The sequence below is a fragment of the Barbatula barbatula genome, assembly GCF_947034865.1.
Source record: "Barbatula barbatula genome assembly, chromosome: 8".
NCBI classification, from domain to species: Eukaryota; Metazoa; Chordata; class Actinopteri; order Cypriniformes; family Nemacheilidae; genus Barbatula; species Barbatula barbatula.
Genome location: NC_136771.1, coordinates 7,543,320 through 7,558,278, shown reverse-complemented (window position 1 = coordinate 7,558,278; position 14,959 = coordinate 7,543,320). Strand labels below are relative to the sequence as shown.

General features: G+C 37.5%; 1 protein-coding gene across 2 annotated transcripts in view; it reads right to left on the bottom strand.

The window, feature by feature from the left end:
* Window positions 1-14,029, bottom strand: part of inpp4b (inositol polyphosphate-4-phosphatase type II B) — a 98,938-nt gene extending 84,909 nt beyond the window's left edge. Inside the window, exons 1-2 of one of the 2 annotated variants that reach the window (XM_079462264.1) lie at window positions 13,809-14,029; window positions 11,963-12,079 (exon numbers count right to left, since the gene is read on the bottom strand). In XM_079462264.1, the coding sequence (XP_079318390.1) occupies window positions 11,963-12,079; window positions 13,809-13,820 (129 nt within the window). In that variant the 5' untranslated portion in view covers window positions 13,821-14,029. The remainder of the gene's footprint in view (window positions 1-11,962; window positions 12,080-13,808) is intronic. The other variant, XM_079462263.1, reaches the window with a different exon arrangement.
* Window positions 14,030-14,959: the final 930 nt, after the last annotated feature.

Genomic DNA, 14,959 nt, shown 5'->3' with positions numbered 1-14,959 from the left:
ACATTACACACTACATGAAATGTAATTTTAAGGACATTGTAACTGTGGGTTCTTTTAATCAAGGTGTTTGATGAAGCCTTGTGTTTGGATGTTCTGTCATTGTGAAGTACCCTACTGTATGCAGGTGGGGGCCTGCCGATAAAAATAACAATGACATGATGATTTCTGATAATCTCATCACAGGCTATAGTTTCAGAAACTCCGCTCGACAAGACTTCATTTTCATCCTGCCAGCATCAATACATTTGCTTGCGGCTTGTCGATTGCTTTTTTACTAACTCTGTGTTAATATTGATTTTGAGGAGTTTAGGGACAAGGTCCTTCTGTACACATGCACACAGACACAAGCTTTCACACATTTTAAATAACTCACAGCATTGGTGTGGTAAACAATCGCTTGATTCTGGTGGTCAGAAACTTCACAAAAACACTTCCTTCAGGAACACATCCTCACGGTCAATCATTCAACATTGCAAGATGTCTGACTAAAGTGACTTTAAATGTGCTTGTCGGAGTTTGTGGCTCTGATTCTGTGAGCTGTTTTGCTGTCTACAGCTTTCTATCACAATACCTGAATGAACACGGAGCCACACATATGATCTGTTTCATATGTTTGGATGCTAGCACTGAAAATTGCACGTGTGATTTTCAGGAGAGTTAGGTGCTGACATGTTGCTAACATGGGTAATCCACTATTTTAAAGGTATAGATCACAAAAAAAGAACATTCTGGCATTAGTTGCTCACCCTCTTGTCATATCAACTTGTATAACTTTATTTCTTCTGTGGAACAAAATAACCGCCGCTGTTCGGTTACAAACATTCTTTAAAATATCTTCTTTTGTGTTCTGCGGAAGGAAGATAGATATTATCATAGATATTATTAGCATTGCCGCATGTGCTCATAGCAGTTGGTCTGTCACCTGGTGTGTCATATTTAAGACTAAGATTTAAGATTTAAGACAACTACATTTCCTTGAAGTCTGTGCTTCAGATGTTATTAAGATGTATACATGGTTCAATTACAACTGGTTCTTTAAAAAGAATCAAGTCCAAAAGAAACATTTCATGAGCTGGATTCCTTAGATATTAAGAAAACACTATGCTACTTTGTACAGCAAGAGATTAGCCAACTATTGAATTTAGCTGTGACCCACTAATACAAATGTGCACAGACAGGTGCTGGCAAAAGAATTGGCGATCAGTGGGAGGAGGGGAAAGGTCGATGTGAGACCACCTTAATTACATTTCAAAATGAAAAATGCATTACAAAATTGATCTTGACAATCCCATCTTAAGGGGATTATAGACGAAAAGGAGGGGTGTTTGTAAAATGGCTTGGGAGCTTCCCTCAAGAACGACTTTGTTCAAAGATTTGTGATGTTAGGCTGTTAAGTACCATGTCACCTTTTTAAGAAAAGCTCATGGCACTGGAAGGCATTCTGGTGTAGAAGAAGATATCTTGAGAAATGTCTTAGGGGTTTTGTGTCCATAAAAGTCATTGGGTGTCGATCTTGTTTGGTCAAATATCTTATTTTGTGTTGTGCAGAAAAAAAGAAAGTAATATGGATTTGGAATGACATGAGGGTGAATAAATGATGAACGAATACAAATCATAAGCAGTAATGAGCATATTGGTCATTAAGTCAAAATAATTCAGTTCACTTTGCATTCACACAAACACTATACAGGATACAAGACCACTGACTCCAGCATGCTGCTCGAGGGCTTCTCGAATTGCCGTATCCGTGTTATTTTTCCCACAAGCCTCGTCCCGGCGCCACAGCACTTTTATAACTGACAGACTTCGCAAGATGTTAAAAAAAGCAGCTGTCAGAGATTCCGCTCACCCGCTCCCATCTGCACGTAAAAAATTCACCAGCTGCTTGATTTTAGTGAGTGCCACATTTGTCTAACAACCAGTCGGCCGAGTTCCCTCTCGTTCTGGAACCCTGCCACTTTCAACCACTATAAAATCAAGAAGCAGACATCCAAATCGCTGTTAATACTCGCTGCAGTATAAAACTCTGTGACCGTCTACAATAGCACTGTATTAACAAGCTGATTCATCACTTTTCACCTCTACGCATTCCCGGGGACATTTTTTACTGGTCGTTGGTGTTAACTACAGCATCTACGCTCGGAGGAAGTGTAAACGTAAGATAAACGACATAAACGTGAAATGATGAAATTGGATGCATCGTTTTACAAAGTGGTTAATTTCGACCAAGACGTCATGCTGCATTATTACGCTAAAAAAATATTATAGCAGCAACTCTAACACCCTGTCCACACCAGACGCAACTGGCACGATGCGAAACAACAAAAGACATCAGAATCGCATTAGAACCCGTTTCATTTTTTATTTTGTCCACTGGATGCGACGCGCCGGTCATGTCATGTGTGGACATGATGTAAGGTTGTGAACTGAGTATTACAAGTGGCTGATTCGCAATAGCAGCAAATTATACACGTTGAGATTCTTACACAATAGGTATAGATGTTAACATGTTTCCAAGGTAACACTGTGAGTGAAAAAAAAATCTTAAATAAACAATTTAAATAACAAAACATCATTGTGTAATACCTACCCTGATCGCACACATACATCTATGAGACATCTATTTGATGTTTGCATCTGCTATACGTATTTTTTTAATGTTTGCTAATCTGCAATACTTCTCTGAGACGTTTCCTGTCAGATATCATACAGACATTTGAAATATGTCTGAAAACTTTTTATGATTTAGAATGAATGTAAAACCGTGTTTTCTAAGACATTTATCAGATCTTTAGCAGACATCTACTTCAATGGATTTGTCTCAACTAGATTACTGCATTGCTTTCTGGGATTGCTTTATCCTTTAATGGTGCTGGTACTGCTAGTTAAAATACGGCACAATACACAGAAAATTGGCAGGAAATTACAAGTACATTTTCCTTTTTGCTCAGAAATATTGCTTATGTATGCAGGTCACAAAGTTTTGAAACACATTTTGTTTCTTAAAAAATATCTAGGTAGAGAGGTATTCAGAAGGCACTAAATGTTGTTCTGCCAGGGTGAAGGCACAGTGCAGACAAGACTCACATTAAGTAATGCACAAATGCAATCCTTTGCATTCACGAACAAATGCCAACTTAATCAAATTATTCTACAGTTACACACTTGAGCACATGCATTGCTGAGCAAACAGCGACCGCGGTGCCATGTTTTTTCTAGAGGAACCCTTTGAATGACAGAACATTTACATGAAATTAGCATAAACAAATGAGCGCCACGCAACGAAACAGTTCTGGCAGATGGGAATGGTATTCATAAACCTGCATGATTTTTTCTAGGGCTGTTGTGAGACTACAGTGGGTCGGTGGTTGGAGTGAGTAACTAATCAACGGTGTGTGGCCTGAGACATTTTAATAATCTCTCTGTCTATCTCGACGTGCTGGAAATACAAACACAGCCGTGAGCAAACTCTTCACTTGTCAACTCTTGGTCTAAGTTCTATTATTAAAGCCCTTTGCACCTCATTCCACCATTAAAATATGAATATCAGAGAAGAACCGAGCGCAGGGGTGGCGGGGAGGCAAAGATGGCTTTTCATTGGGATTGACAGGACGGTTTTATCAGCGCGGAGCACCTGCGCGAGGGTCAGAGCCTGAAAACCACACACAAGCAAAGCCGATCTGGGCAGTCACAGCTGCTGTAATTGGTTTCATTGACCCTTCTCTGATCGGAGCTCTTTGATTCTGAAGGATCTCTGACAGGTTGGGTCAGATATTACTTCAGCTGGCTCAGATGCCATCGGGGGCCATTGCTAATCTGCGCAGGGATCAGACGCACACACTAGCTTCCATTCAAATAGCTGCAATTTAGCATAAAGCTATGTTAGGTGGAGACAGACAACTAAATTTTTAGTGTTGTAAACATTTTCAATAGAAAATAAGATTATAATAATGAATCATTATATATTAATTATATTATTGTTATTATATTAATCAATAATTATTGATTAAGTTAAAATATTATTGGAATATAGCTTATAAAATGTATATTGATGGTAAAGTAATAAGATTAAAGTTATTACAATAACAGAATCAAGTAAAAATGTGAATAAATAACTTTAAATCAAAGTTAATTTAAAGCTGAAATATAACACAAATGTTTAAAAAAAGTATCCATCATTTTGTGATCACTAAGTCATTGCATTGCATTCTTTACATTGCTTTAAATCATCAATAGAAGTTAGAAAAGTTCAGCGAGTTTTATAAAGTAACAGCAGTTTATAGCTAGCCAAAATTAAAGAAAAAAAATAAAGAAATCTGCAATTATGGCTCTTCCAATTCTATGTGTGATTAAAGCAATAAGCCCCAAGAGGCAGTGGCTTACAGTGCGCTTAAAACAGCTAAGGGCGTTATGGCACGACGCGAACAAGCTTTTTAAAATGGTTATTCCATATGCAAAGCAAGGTTTCAAAAAATAAAGTAAATAAAATGATATTTAGGCTATGTAATGGGGTCAGCCGTTATAAATCGGGTTATTTTATAACGGCTTAGAACTAGGCTCGGCCAATCAAGGACCAGAACTAACCGTTTTATAAACAGTAGGCTTCTTTACCACGGTAAATAACCGTATTCTATCCGCAGTGTCACATTCTGTATTCAGCTGGCTGATTCTCATATGACATTCTCCGCTTGAACGCATACAATGGAAGCAACAACTTCAGATCTGCAGAAATGAAAATGGTCCTCATGGGGGAGGAAAGCTACGACACACCGGTCACTTCTTAATGTAGGTGAGAGAGAGGAAACGTCCTGGCCAGAATATGAAGGATTACCTGTCAGGTCTGAAGGAAATTCACTGCAGTCTGTGTGCATGATTCTCTTTCTGTACTCTTGCAGAAAGAAGCGCATTAGTTGTATAGAGTCTTTGCATGTGACAGTTAACAAAGCTCGGTAATGTGAAAAGCAATGTTTTTGTGTTCATTTTATACTTATGAAAAATGCACTGCAGATCGCGTTACATAAATGCGTGAGCCAAATGCATGAATGTAATTGTTATGATATTATAGCTGAAATAAATCCACACATGGAGGTTTTGAATTTAAACGGCAAAATGTGGTCAAAGTCCACAAAGACTGATACACAATCCATAAAGCAATCAGGCCAAAGGCAGTAATCCAAAAACATCATCCACAAGGCAGGCAGAAAGGTCGAACACATGGAACAAAGCAGTAACAATGAAACGCTCAGTAAGGCAGTCACCAATACATCACAGAAAACTGTGAATTCATTGCAGAGGCTGCATATTAAAGGTGCTGCCATATTGGAAAGGGCAAGACTGCCATATAAGCATATAGAAAACAATGAGAACCTGCGTTTTTCTGAATAAAAAGCACAATGTTTCTTAAATCTTTCTGCCAATTTCAATGCATGAGAAGCGTGAGTTTTCACAATTCCGTTCTGACAAAAAAAAATTCCGGACAATAAATAAATAGAGACAAAACTGTTTTGAGGTCTATGTAGATAACCCATTAAAACTGGTCATGCAGTATGTCATTTCCTATGGTAAAACTGAATAAAATGTCAAAAAATATTTCTGACATGTTGACAAACAAACTGGTAGCCATCCCCCCCAAACTACAATGTCGTTGGTTGAGCTAATGTTGCTGAGTTGGGCTCCCACAAACAGATTACAAAACCATCTTGTGCATCAAACTTGCAGAAATTAAACAGTGCCCATTTAAGGGCAAGGCTTTTATCTAAAGTGACTGACAGCACATGAAGCTTCAACTGATCTTTAGCCTCTTGATCACCTGTGATCACTGAAGTATACTACCCATCTCTGCATGTACGATATAAACTGGAAAGGTCATCGTGTGGTTACTTTTATTGTAGATTACAGGCCGACAGCAGAGGAGATGCTAGGATTGAACTGCACGTGGTTCATGATGGATGCTGTTGCTGTCTGGTTCTTTGTAACTGATCCCAGAATAGTCTCATGAGATTGGAAAATGTGAATGTGAACTGACCAAAAAAATCAAAAGATTGAAGTATTTCTTTAAGCTCATTACTGTCTAGAAGAAGGAACTGAGACAATTATGACATATCCCTATTCATCTCTCTTTCAGTGTATTGTGTAACTTTCATCTATGAGGATGCAGTTGAGTAAAACACAATTAATGCAAAATCACAACCGAACACCAAGCCTGTGTGTAATGCTGTGAATGTGTATAAACGTTAATGTGGCAACGTGTTGCTCCACATGCTTGTTTCATTTTTATCACCCAGTTTCTTTATCTCCGTGTACAGCTTTGATATATGCGTCTCACTGGATTAAAGATGTCTTGTCCTTCAGGGCATAAATGAGTATGAGGATCAGCCTCCCTCTTTATCTGGCATTATGATGACATGATTTTCAAAAAGAATGATGAAATATGATCTGTGAAAGATTGGATTTTGTATGTTTGTGCTGTTCGTAAAGGATCAGATCAGGTTTATTTGAAGCATGCAGGATGAACTTTAGAATAATGTGTGATGATGTTAGTAACCTGTGCTGTTTGTCGTAATTATTGAAAGAAAATCCTACATATTTACTACCTGTCATAAGTTTAGGATTATTTACACATTATTTTTAAATATTGTTTCCACACTAACCCAAATACTGGAAATGATGTTCTATAACAATCTAACAATCTTCAAAATGTATTCAGATCTGTTTTTATATATGCTGCACTGTAAAACACTGTAATTTTTAAGATGTTTACGGAGTTGTATTTGACAGAATTATTATGTATTTTTGAAATAAAATATATTATTACAAAGATAGACTGCAATTTACAAGTTGGGTGTAAAATAACATGAAAAACATTCATTTTACTTTATAAAATATGATTAAAGTATTTTATACAGTGTTATAATTATACAGGTTCACAGTATTTTTAAGATTAATTTTGGCCTTTTGCCTTTATTAGTGCAGTAGGAGAGAGGAAGCAAAGTGGGTGGAAAGGATCACGAGCCAGGACTCGAACCTGGGTCGCCTGGAGCGCACCAGCAACACATATCTGAGCACTAACCAAAAGGCAATCTGCTCTAACAATTTATTGTAAAAAGCTCTAATACAGAGAAAACTGACTCACAGTTATCTGCCATTTTCACCAATAAAATCTATGAAATTTATTAAAATGTGCAACTTTTTAACCAGGTTGCATAAAATATTATTTGAACATTATGTAAAAAAAGGGCTCATCGGATGAAAATCAGACTTTTTCCATGTTTAAGTGCTATAATCAGGTCTCTGGTCCATTTACCAACTCAGACAAGAACCTAGTAAGTTTGTTTTGTTGTGCCTTTATCTGCAAGCATGTGAGAAATCGAGCCATTCAGATTTTGCTCCTGTTGTGACGTAGAGGGAGTTGTCTCTTATTATAATGTTAACACCATTGTTGTTTTCATAAGCAACAGCGGTGTGTTACGCCAGGGCTAAAGTTTGTGGACAACATGCAAAATGTAATGTAGGTGACTGCACAGATGAACACAAGACTTTGTTTAGAGTCCCAACCTCGGAAGAGACGGGACAGGAGTGGATTTTTTTCATTTTTAGTGGAAATCCCTCAGAAACCATAAATAAAAACCTGCTTGTTTGCATGAATAAATTCAAGCCGGAGTGCTTTATCAACTTGAGACAGTACAAGCAGGATTAGCTTTAAAGTTGTTCCTCAAGAGGGACTGAAACCAACTGAACGAGGCAAAGCTGCCGATGTAAGTAATATTTATAAACAGTCTGAATTGACGTAAATGTGCCGTAGGAGGATAACGCTAGCATATGATAGCGAAGGGAGCTAGAAAAGCCAAAGCCAGTGCTAAACTAACTCTATATTTATATGATATTGGCATATGGGTACCTTTAGCTGTATGTATGTTAATACATTATGTGCGTTAATATCTTTAGCTGCGTCAAGCTGTCACGGTTGTTTTGCTAATGAACAGTGTTGAACATTGAGGGTTGTCTCAAATCATTCGTCCTTAGGCTAAACAATTTTCTGTCACAGCAAATAGAGCATGCTCTCACATTGTGTTTGTTTAACTTGTCAATGACAAGCGCTAAATTCCACGTAATTCCCCTGGAGATCTGCAGGTGCGCAGTCCGTGGGTTTAAGGCAAGCATACACGCTCAACGTGAGCACAGTACAAGGATGCGCTGGTTGCTGTGACCGATTTTTTTGTCTCAGGACGAATGAATTGCTGAGGAGTTCAGGAAATGTAATTTAGCTAAACAATTCCAATGGTAGTACTACACATGTGTTGTGTTGAGGGGGGTGGGGTGCGCAGTAACTCATTATCATTTAAAGAGACATACACCAAAACGTTTGATGTGAGCATAGCTGTTTTTGACAAGGAAAAAAGGGTTTTGTTTATACAGCCATTGAGTGTTTTTAAGCAATGATGACCCCTGTAAAACGATCGTTTGCTTTAGATGTATTGCAATGTGTATAAACGATTTAAGGTACAAAAACGCTTTATTTTCCACATATCATGCATGTTTGTCTGGCCTCTCAGAAACGCACACATTTTTGTACAAAGCTCATCATTCTGAAAAGCAAACTGTACTTCCAAAGCAATTGTACTGACAGGTACACCCACCTTACTTGGGTATAGTAAGGTTGGTTTTAGTCAAATCACATCACAAACTGACGTAGATTTGTGGGGGTGTTGTTACACGAGACGTTTCAGGCAGGTCTGGGTCTTTTGTTTCCAACACTTACATTTTTGTAATTTTAAGCGTCTAATAAATGCATGGACAACTTATAACACACCAAAGACACTTAAAAACACTACAGCACGAGCAAGCATCAAATCATCACATTAATCCCTTTGAGTTTTGTACATTATGCACGTAAACAATGAAGGACAAAAAAACGAGCTGCAGCGCAGCCAATCTTGACGCAGTGCAGATAACCTTGATGGTACGCTTTGCCGTGCTTTTCGGGAGAATGGACAATAAAAGGAATATTTCGGAAGGTTTTTTATAATTATGGAACTGCATGATTATGGATCCATAATTATAAAAACCTTTCCAAAACAAGTTGGAATGTTGGGGGAGTTTTTCAAGTACATGCGTACAACTTGTTTTTTAACAAATTGACCATGTTAAGCATGAGAAGCCAGCACGTTTAATAGTGTTAAGAAGTCAGATATGCATGACATAGGAGGATACCTTTATCTTTAACCCTTGCTAACATATTAGCTAACATGCAATCGTAAATGCTGTTTAACACATCACATGCTAATATATACATAGGCTTATACACAAAGTTTATTGTATAGATAAGCATATACAGTTACCACACGAGCAAGAGAGTGTAATCATATTATTTTATTCTTACGGCAAAAATTAAGATGTCTTAAGAAATGATTTGTGAATGTTTTAAGAAATTTAAGAAAATCGCACTAAGGAACATCGTATCGAACTTCCAACTTCCTATAATTAACAATCTTGTATTTTGTCTTAAGAACAGTTTGGTGAATCCGGCACCAGTTTAGAAAGACTAACTGATAGAGTATGAAACTGTTCCAGTATCTGTTACTGTAGCTCTTCTTAGCTCAACCTGAAATAATGTATTGTTTGATTAGCTGTGTAATTTCCTGCGACAGTTATGACATGTTCTCTAGTTCACTGGACTATAGATAATTACTTTCTCCTGACATCAACTTGTAGCTCGACCATTAGTTTGCCATTTAAAAGTGCTGCTTAAATCCGATATATAAGTGCTACGAGATATGAGAAATCTTATCTGAATTCTTCTCTCTCTCACAAATTTCTGGACTCTTCACTGTGCATTGCAGTGTTATATTTTCTATAGTTCACCCAATTTGCTTCATTATTCTATGCACTGTTAAATCCTGACCTGCGATAAGGTGACCTACACTTGTGTGTCAGGGGTATGAGATAATACCATAGAGCTGTGGATTTCAACATAGAGGTCACAGGTAACAACAACAGCTAAATGCACATATAAAATACATATTACATGTAAGGATTAGAAAATAAATAGAAGGAAATTCTGGCATCTTTATTGCTAGCTAAATTCTGTGAAAGCCAACATGAATTAAATGCATTACATGCATGAGTATAAAAAAAATTCTGTGTCCCAGTGGTTTAATGCAGCAGCAGTAACAAGCGCCCGTAAAACATCAAGAGATTGACCAATTAAATAAAAAAGGCCGGGTTCATAGAATTCCACCCAATCAAATTACAAAGACTTCAGTTTTAATGATGACTGTGTAGTAAGATGTAACATTACAAAGCCAACAATTTTACTATAAAAATGTTAAATGGTAAGAATCAGAGATGCAAACTACTTAACGTTTGCTGTTGAAAACTGGTTTGTTTCTGTTAAGTTAAGTTTATAGCATATGAGGTATAAAATATGACTATATGTATATGGTCCGTTTTGTTAGCATGGAAGAATTCAATAGACTGTTGAAATATAATCACAGGTAATTAAATTACTTTTAATTTTTCTGTCCAAATTGTATTTAATAAACAGTTTTAAAAAGCTTATTAAGATGTTCATCAAGCGTATAAGTAAGCTACTTACCTATTAAGCCCAAAGAGTGAATGTTTTCCTTTACTGTGTCATGTTTACTGACTTTGCAAGGTGGCATGAAAGGTCTTTAAAAACATTTACAAGTATGAATCATAGTGCTATAGAATGGTCTGTGCATTTGGTGCTTTGGTGTGTTATGTTATTTTGCGAGCTGTGTTTTATGGGCCGCTCCTGCCATAGAAGTGCAGGTCCACTTTTTTGTCCTAGCCCGCCCCTGGGTTGGAGATTTAAAAAATTTAAAACTCATACAACACAGACTATAAATCTCACATCTGCTGTTGTTTATGCACATGATACATAATGTTTAGTTCTAGGGTCATTGTCGTAATGTGTAAAACCATGCAAAATCTGTGTCATACAGCAAAGCCACTTTACAAACAGCTGCTAGAAAATCTAACTTTGAAATGTGCCATGACATTTTTCCACGTTTTAAATAAAGAATGATGAGCAGACACGTTGCACATTCAAAAATGAACGCCTGTACTTTCAAAAACATGGAAACGCAGATACTTCATTCATGTTTAATACTCCACAGCGAGGTCCGTTTCAGTTATAAAGCGAAATCAAACATTTCCAACTGAGATCTTTGGATCTTCAGATAAGCCACTATATATAGACAGCAATCTCTTGAGTAAACTCAAAGAAGAACCAGACCTGACAGGAAGTTCTAACTTCAGTCCCCCACCGGGGGTTCAGAAATGTACCCTAGTGAACACAAATAATGTATTTTTAGAATTTTTAAGTTCATGGGAATGTTGTGTTCTTGTAAAGGGCACTGTAGGTTCGTCCCTGTACTTTAGGTTAGGGTTGTGAATATGTAATGTATAATATTAAAAATACATTTTCATATTATACTCACTCTGTATAAATGCTATTTCAAAATGCTCTTCTTGAAAAGATAAACAGGGAATACTGGTAATATTACTTCATTTTCAATAATATCTCTTAAAGGAATAGTTCACCTCCAACATTCTGTCATTATTTACATACCCTCTTGTAATTTCAAAAACACTATGTGTAGAATACAAAAACATTTTGGTAAAAGAAAATCGCTGGTCCCCATTGACTTGCATTGGTTTTGTGCCCATAATAGAAGTCATGTCCTTCTTAAGTCTTTCCCATAATGCATTGGAAAAGATAGGTCAATCAATACACCCAAAAAATGTCCATTATAAATAACCAACAAATACAAGTAAATACTGAAAAGTAGCTACTGTAAAAGTCTAGGATGCTGACGTGAAAGGCAGCTGTCTATGGCAGTAGGGCAGCTCACCAGGTTTTGAAAGTATGTAATTTAGTATGTAATTTGGTGTGTAAAAGGTTCTCCTCCAAGACCCAAAGAAAGGCTTCTTTACTTACCTTCGGCTCGCGGTTATCCTTCAAGTCGTATACGCTGAGCTTGATGACCGATTCACTGTAAACCGGCCAATCGGGTGGGACACTCACCCCAGCATGAAACAGAGGTTCTCTTGTTGCCTGCAATGAGGAAAAGGACCAGAGAGTGAGTGTTTGAAGGCTATAAATGAGTCAACAGCCGTCTGTAAACATGCCGCCGGTGTGGGTCCTCTCTGCCTCATGCTTCTACAGATGGAAACAGGGCTCTATTGAGTGCCACATTCAACTATTTGCTGAATTTTTCTTGTTGAATGAGTTTAAAGTTAAAGGCTTAAGTTCAGGTGAGAATGCCATAGATCAGAGCTCCTCAGGCTTTTCTGTGAAAGTCTTGCAGTTTCATCTTGCAGTTTCAAATAAGTAAAGACTTAATTATCAATGCATGCAGCAAGAAGTTTCAGATGGCCTGATGAGATAAAACTCGATCTGCATGAAAGAACAGGTTGTGGTTCTCACTGCTTTTGTTGTTGTGGTGTCTGTTGTGCTGATCTCATATCTGTTCCTGGGAAGGAAACTTGTAATCACGGCTGTATTTACATTCTGGTATTTCCTCAGGTTGTGGTCGATGCTCTAAGGCGTGTCTGGAACGCGGCCCCTCGAGACGGGGGGCGAGACAGATAGTGAATACAGATTGGTAAGCTCATTAACACAGAAAGTCCAGTATAAAGTCTGAGACCGGTACGGCTGAAAACTCACCTCTTTCGAGGACAGTTAACTGAATCTTACACATTAAAAAAGTATTTTGATTACTGTATCTCTCTTTGCTAAAATTATGTGTATTGACTTATACTATCTGAATCTCATCTCTGAAACTTTGTACTGGCACTTGACTTACCTTATTAAGATGAATATATTGTTATGCTTTAAATGAAACATTGCCTAACTGAATAACTGTAAATTCATTCATGGTCCATCTGTTTTTCATTTAAGCTAGAGCTTCCTAAAAATCAGAGGGCTACGACCTCCCAAAAGCTTCAAGGCCCCATATTAAATTTTACTGTCTTGGTATTTAAAAATACATTAATAGAATACACCCTGTATTTTTATATTTACTTTCAATTTCTACAATATATTATATATAGTATATATTGCATGTGGGATCACTCTAAAAAAAGTAACTATAAAAAAACACAGTTTATCAAATTACTAGTTACTCAAGATATTACAGGATAGTATAATATTTATACTGTAGTACAACTGTAACATACTTTACTATGGTTTACTTAAAGAAATACTACAGTACACTGAACTAAAATTCCCACCAAATTATTTTGCAGTCTGGGAAGCCCTGAAAGTTTTTAAGTGTCTTTGCTCCAGCAAACTAAGAAAGATTTGTTAAAAAATAGTTAATGTCATTCAAGCCATAATGAAGCTTTTCAAGGCCAATAAAACCAAAGTTATAAAAAAATGCTAATTAATACAAACAAAAAATATAAGACACAAGTTTGAGGAAACAGAATGACATGAGGGCGAGTGAACAATGACGAAATGTATCACCATTCCTAAAAAAGAGAAAGAGCCATGCATCTCTCTAAGAATTTGCTCGCACGGACATACAGTACTTAAGTGTACTTTCTCTTTTTCCGTCCGAAAGACAGACCCCTCCCCAAGAGAGAATCACGCATTTAACAAGTATGCATCATTTATCAGTTACACAGAGCCAGGTTGATTTTATAAGCTGCTTAATTAAAGAACCAGCAGGGAATGGGGGCTAAAAAGACTTACAGAGGACCCCTGGTCAGGTCCTGAGAATCTTGCCAAGGTTACAAGCTCAGGCATTAAAAACATTTACGGGCTACAAAAGCACATTTACCTTATCCTCCATCCCCGGAAGTTCAGCAGTGGTGGAGCCGAGCTAAAACAAGTGACCAGCACAAATCGAAAGGTGCACAATCACAAGGTCAATACCATCGGCGGCAATAAATCAGTGTAGCGACGTAGGGGAGCGCTGAAAATTCTTCTGCTGTGTGGGTAATGGTCAGTCCTCAGGGCTAATGGCCCCGTTTCAAAAACCTTGGTTTATTTAGTGTGTGTGTTGTATATGCAGGAGTGGGAGGGTGGGGATAATTTAGATATGTCCCAAAGTGGCCAATTTGTTCTGTAATTCGCTGCCATGCCAGGCAGTTCCAGGCACACTCATATTTTTACTCCAACTGGCCATTCAATAGGAACGCAATACAAAACACAGAGTGTAAAGAGAGGATTTTGGCGAGAAACACTATGCAGACACGCAGACTTACAGAAAACACCAGCATCCAGCAAGAGCACTTCAGCCATTGGACCATGCAGGTCGCCAAATTATACCAGTACCAAACCAACATTAACCCGTGTAAAATAGCATTAAATGCAGGTATAAACTAGCTTTTCTGCAGGGTACAAACACACATATGTTTTCAGCACGTTTTAGTGTGGATGGGCAGCATTTGGAAAACAAGCTTTATAAACACACAACCAATAAAGGCATTTTACAGAGCAGCAGGATTGTGGCGTGAAATCCTGAGGACTGGCCCCTATTCAGCACCGATAAGCATTTTTAGAATGGGACTTTCCAGCAGATTAGAGGAGATGAATTACATTGCCTCTCCTACTGGACGGGCACACACAGACACAAATTCATCTGCTGTATTTAATCTGGGATGAGGCATTTACATTTGATCATTTAGCAGAGGATCTTTGTCAAAGCGACTTGGAAATGTGGCAAACAATAGAAGCAATCACATCAACACAAGGGCAATAAAGTTCAAGTACACAATACTGCTCTAAGTTTACTTTACACAGTACACACAGCTTAAAACGTATTATTATTTGGAAAGGATGGGAACAGCAAGAGAAATAAAAATTGGGCAAGGTGTTGATGAAAAAGGTGTTTTATGCGTTTATGACTATTAAATGTGTCGTCTTTTGTAGACGTCACTACCTGAGCTCAAAATCAAATTGTTATATTGTATCACTGAGTTACATCAT